The sequence below is a fragment of the Colobus angolensis genome, unplaced genomic scaffold (genome assembly GCF_000951035.1).
Source record: "Colobus angolensis palliatus isolate OR3802 unplaced genomic scaffold, Cang.pa_1.0 Scaffold136, whole genome shotgun sequence".
NCBI classification, from domain to species: Eukaryota; Metazoa; Chordata; class Mammalia; order Primates; family Cercopithecidae; genus Colobus; species Colobus angolensis.
In genome coordinates this window covers 5618669-5623354 of record NW_012114444.1, presented here as the reverse complement: position 1 = coordinate 5623354, position 4686 = coordinate 5618669, and the positions used below count along the sequence as shown (strand labels likewise).

At 48.7% G+C, this 4686-nt stretch overlaps 2 protein-coding genes across 2 annotated transcripts in view; one reads left to right on the top strand and one right to left on the bottom strand.

Moving 5' to 3' along the window:
• Nucleotides 1–758, top strand: part of NELFCD (negative elongation factor complex member C/D) — a 31349-nt gene extending 30591 nt beyond the window's left edge. The window contains exon 15 of the mRNA XM_011934559.1: nucleotides 270–758. Within this exon, the coding sequence (XP_011789949.1) occupies nucleotides 270–304 (35 nt within the window). The 3' untranslated portion in view covers nucleotides 305–758. The remainder of the gene's footprint in view (nucleotides 1–269) is intronic.
• A 53-nt stretch (nucleotides 759–811) lies between these two features.
• CTSZ (cathepsin Z) overlaps nucleotides 812–4686 on the bottom strand; it is a 22406-nt gene continuing 18531 nt past the window's right edge. Inside the window, exons 11-13 of the mRNA XM_011934558.1 lie at nucleotides 3247–3397; nucleotides 2284–2446; nucleotides 812–1395 (exon numbers count right to left, since the gene is read on the bottom strand). Of these exons, the coding sequence (XP_011789948.1) occupies nucleotides 1285–1395; nucleotides 2284–2446; nucleotides 3247–3397 (425 nt within the window). The 3' untranslated portion in view covers nucleotides 812–1284. The remainder of the gene's footprint in view (nucleotides 1396–2283; nucleotides 2447–3246; nucleotides 3398–4686) is intronic.

Here is a 4686-nt window from a genome sequence, read left to right as displayed (position 1 = left end):
AGACCAGCCTGACCAACATGGAGAAACCCCATCTCTACTAAAAATACAAAATTAGCCAGGCGTGGTGGCACGTGCCTGTAATCCCAGCTACTTGGGAGGCTGAGGCAGGAGAATTGCTTACCCTGGGAGGTGGAGGTTGCGTGAGCCAAGATCGTGCCATTGCACTCTATCCTGGGCAACAAGAGCAAAACTCCATCTCAAAAAAAAAGAAAGAAAATGTCATGTTCTACTTCCTGTTTCTAACGCAGTCACTGTTTTCCTCGTTACAGCTCACTGCAAATCTAACTTCATCATGGTGAACTAATTTAGAGCATCCTCCAGAGCTGAAGCAGAACATTCCAGAACCAGTTGTGGAGAAACCCTTTCACGAAGCTGTTTTAAGAGGCTCGGGCAGCTTCTTGAAAATGGGCACCATTGGGAGGAGGTGGATGACTTCTTTACAAAGGAAAATGGTAGCAGTTTCAGTGAGAAACTGCTCTTAGGAACAGTCCCTTCTCTGCTGTCAATCCAGTACTGCTCTCAAATCCTGTTTTCGGTGTTCATTTCCTTCAAGGCAGGCACTGGGCTCGCATGGCGCCTCAGGACAGATCCGGCCGTCAGCTGTGGGCCACTGGGAACTCAGACACTCGGGGAACTCCTTTCAAAGCTGACCTCAGTTTTCTCACAAGAACCCAGTTAGTTGATGTTTTATTGTAATTGTCTTAATTTGCTAAGGACAAGTAATAAATTTTTAAAAAGCCTTTCTGCTGGGTTGGATTGGGTCCTGATGTGACATTGTTTTTGTGTGTGAATAAGGCATGGTCAGCCTCAGTCTTGTGTGGAGCCAGATACTTTATTCATCACTTGGGCGATTTGAAACTGCCATCTCCCTCCCTCCCTCCCCAGCCCTTGATTCCAAAGTGACATAAGAAGCGGTGATGCGTCTGAACTGTTTCACCCCTCACGTGCCGTATGATTGCCCACAGTGGCCAGATACAAAAGATCAAGCCCTCTACGGAAGAAAACTGAGGTCCCATGGTTTGCTGGGTCACAAATCACTTCTTCACCAGGTGGCTGACTGCAGTCATTGTGAGGCAGAGCCCTCCTGTGTCCTGTGCAAGTGTTTTAAGTCATCCCATTTTCAACCCTCAGGAACGCTCTCAGCCAGTACTACGTTGTCCTTGCCATCCAGTATTGATAGCCAGCCCCGTTCCCACCAGCCAGCCTGGCACACAGAACCATAGGGTCCCCTCTGATCATGGCTCACCAGGCCTTTTCTTAAACGGCTCTTCTAGTGACATAGCCTTAAACGATGGGGTCCCCAAACGTACAGAGCTCCTCGATGGCAAGGTTGTATCTGGCGCCCTTCCCATCCTTATAGGTGCTGGTCACGATCCTCAGCCAGCCTCTCTCGCCCTGTGAGAAGTGGGATCGCGCGTCAGCCCATCTGCAGCCCATCTGCAGCCGTCCCCAGCTCCCTCTGCTGCTCTCAGCACCCTGCCCCCTGCTTTCTGCCTCCATCCCTCAGGCCAACCTTGGGGGATCCAGACAACCCACTCAGCTGCCCCTCAGCTTTCTCATGACCCCTGTTCTGAAATACCTTTTGTGAAATGGTTCACTTGGTTAACGTTTAACATGAGGGCCCTCTATGCCAAAAGTGAATTCATGTAACAAAACATGTCGACTCTAGATCGGCGACGACTCCACCTACTGCTACCCCCGTTAGTAGTCACCTAGTAAAAAATACATTTCATCACCTGCACGTGAACTGCCTTTCCCCTATTTCGTAATAATGAATTTCTGTGTCTTAAATTATTAATGGCTAAGACTAGGCCTGGCAGTTGATTTATCTCTCCTGGACTTTTGGCCCAACTCGAATATTTTTGAAAAACCTACACAGTATTTTAGGGGAGCCCAGAAACCGTGATAGGAAAAAGAATGAGCTGGTTGTAAAGGAAGAAGCTGGCAGAGCTCCTCTCCAGCAGTGCTCACAGGGACTTCCCCAGGGCACCAGGCACCATCTGGAGACAGTTTTGGTCACACTGGGATTGCGGGGAGTCACCTAGTGGGTTGGGGGCCAGGGATGCTGCTGAACACCCAAAGTGCACAGGATGGCGGCAGCCGTGCACGACAGAGAAGGGTCTGGCCCCAAAAGCCACTGGCGAGATGGCTGAGACAGCTGGAGCAAGGAACCCTCCGTCAAGGCCCCAGTTTTTAGCTAAAAGTCAACAGAACCATTCAAGCGAGAGGAGTACCAGAACGCTTTTTTCTAGGAATGACCTTAAGAAAATGCAAACCTCTTACCCATGGTTCACCCCATGAATTCCGGACAATCCAGTACTCAGTCCCATCGCTGATGCCCCACCCAGCCACGGAAATGACATGGTTTATGTAGGTGACATCCTGGTATTCGGCATAGATGCCTCCGGTGTAGTTAGTCAGTCTTTCTGTTGCCATTATTCCACAGCTGAGAGCAAGCAGTTAAGGAATTACCACTTTAAATTGAGAGAATTTACCATCATTAGAAATAATCTGATATGGCTGGGCACAGTGGCTCACACCTGTAATCCCAGCAATTTGGGAGGCCGAGGCAGGTGGATCGCTTGAGTCCAGGAGTTCAAGACCAGCCTGGGCAAGATGGCAAAACCCCCACCTCTACAAAAAATACAAAACTTAGCTAGGTGTGGTGGTGTGCGCCAGTAGTCCCAGCTATTCGGTGGAGGGGGCTGAGGCAGGAGGATCGCTTGAGCCCAGACGGTCAAGGCTACAGTGAGCCAAGGTCACACCACTGCACTCCAGCCTGGGTGACAGAGTGAGACTTTGTTTAAAAAAATAATAATAATAAAAATAAAAAATAAAAATAAAAAAACAAATTCTGATATGACGAAAAAGTTATGTAAACCTAACTCAGATAATGTATATCCGACGGTTCTGGATAAACTTCTGTTATTCACATAGTGTCTTCCCTGCTGAAACTGCCCCCAACACACTGCCCTCAGTACAGCTTGGGGGAGCGCCTCACCCGCATTCCGCACAGCCGTCCACAGGGCACACTTGCTATCAGCTCAGCTTTACCTCTGAGAAAACTGAAGCTCTTAGAGGGGAAATGATGTGGCTGTCTCAAGCCTACTGAATACAACCGGCCAGAAGGAAAGTGGGAAGGACGGAGACACGTGCACCTGCATGAGCCCACGCTGGCGCTGTCACTCGCGGATCTCTCCTCACCCGCACCCGCGGGACTGCTCCTCACCGCAAACCTCTCCTCACCTGATGGGACCATTTGCATAGATTTCTGCCATCATCTTCTCCCTCCCAGAGAGGGAGCCGTAGTCTCCCACTCTCCAGAGGGTGTAGTTCCGGATGGCGTGGCAGTCTTTGAATTCATTGCATGTCCCACATTGGTTAAACTTGTCACACTCTGGGGGAGAGCAAGAAAAGTCAGCATGAGGCCGTCTCCTCATTAACCCACTGACAAAGAAGCCCGTCAAGCGCACTCCTCACTCTCCTCATGCAGCCTACCACTCAGCAGCTAAGAACAGAAATCATCTTGCCATTGGGTGCTGCTTTAATGACGCTCTTCTTTCAGCTGCCAGGGAGTTATGAAAAGCCCTTCCCCAGGCCTTGGCAGAGAATGAAAGAGACAGACATTAATTAGCACATAGTAGGCACCCAGGAGTTCGCCTTTTTCTGTCTAATGGCTGGAGAAGAAGGACCTTTCCACAATACTTTCTGGCTGAAAATGGAGCATAATCAAATGATTAGCACTTAATAAAATGTCTCTACTGCTGGCTGGTGAATAAATAGGCCAATACGTTGAGTAACAATAGAAAAGCATTTTCTTCTGTGCCCATGCTGAGGATACTGAAAAAAAAAAAATTCTGGTTATTTCGACTTAAGAGGTTATCAATAATTAGGCTTAAAAAAAAATAAAATAAAGAGGGCCAGGCACCTGCAATCCCAGTACTTTGGGAGGTCGAGGTGGGTGGATCACCTGAGGTCAGGAGTTCGAGGCCAGCCTGGCCAACATGGTGAAACGCTGTCTCTTCTAAAAGTACAAAAATTAGCCGGCCGTGGTGGTGGTGTATGACTGTCATCCCAGCTACTCGGGAGGCTAAGGCAGGAGAATTGCTTGAACCCAGGAGGTGGAGGTTGCAGTGAGCCTGGATTGCGCCACTACACTCCAGCCTGGGTGACAAGAGCGAGACTCTGTCTCTAAAAAAAAAAAAGGAAAGGAAGAGGACAGGGGTGGTGGCTCACACCTGTAATCCCAGCACTTTGGGTGGCCAAGGCAGGAGGACGGCTTGAGGCCAGGAGTCTGAGACCAGCCTGGACAACAGAGCGAGACCCCATCTCTACAGGAAAAAAAAATTTTAATTAATTAAAAAAAAAGAAGAAAATAAAAAGTACAGCTCTTGGTTTTGCAAGCTCAGAGTCGCTGTGTTCCCACTTTTCACTCCATCCACACAGCGGCCATCGGCCTGCCATTCGCTGCTTTGGTGTGACCTGTCATAGTTACCTGTCTATCCGATTCTTCCCCCAGGAACATGAGCACCTTGAGGCTCAGACACTGGTTCAGTTTGTTCCTTGCACACCAAGGGCCCAGTGCCCAGTACTACAGGAAAATGGTGGATTTGTGGCCACATTTTGCTAACACTACAAAGACAAGACTATTTATCGCAATAAGTTTTTTTTTTTTTTTTTTTTTTT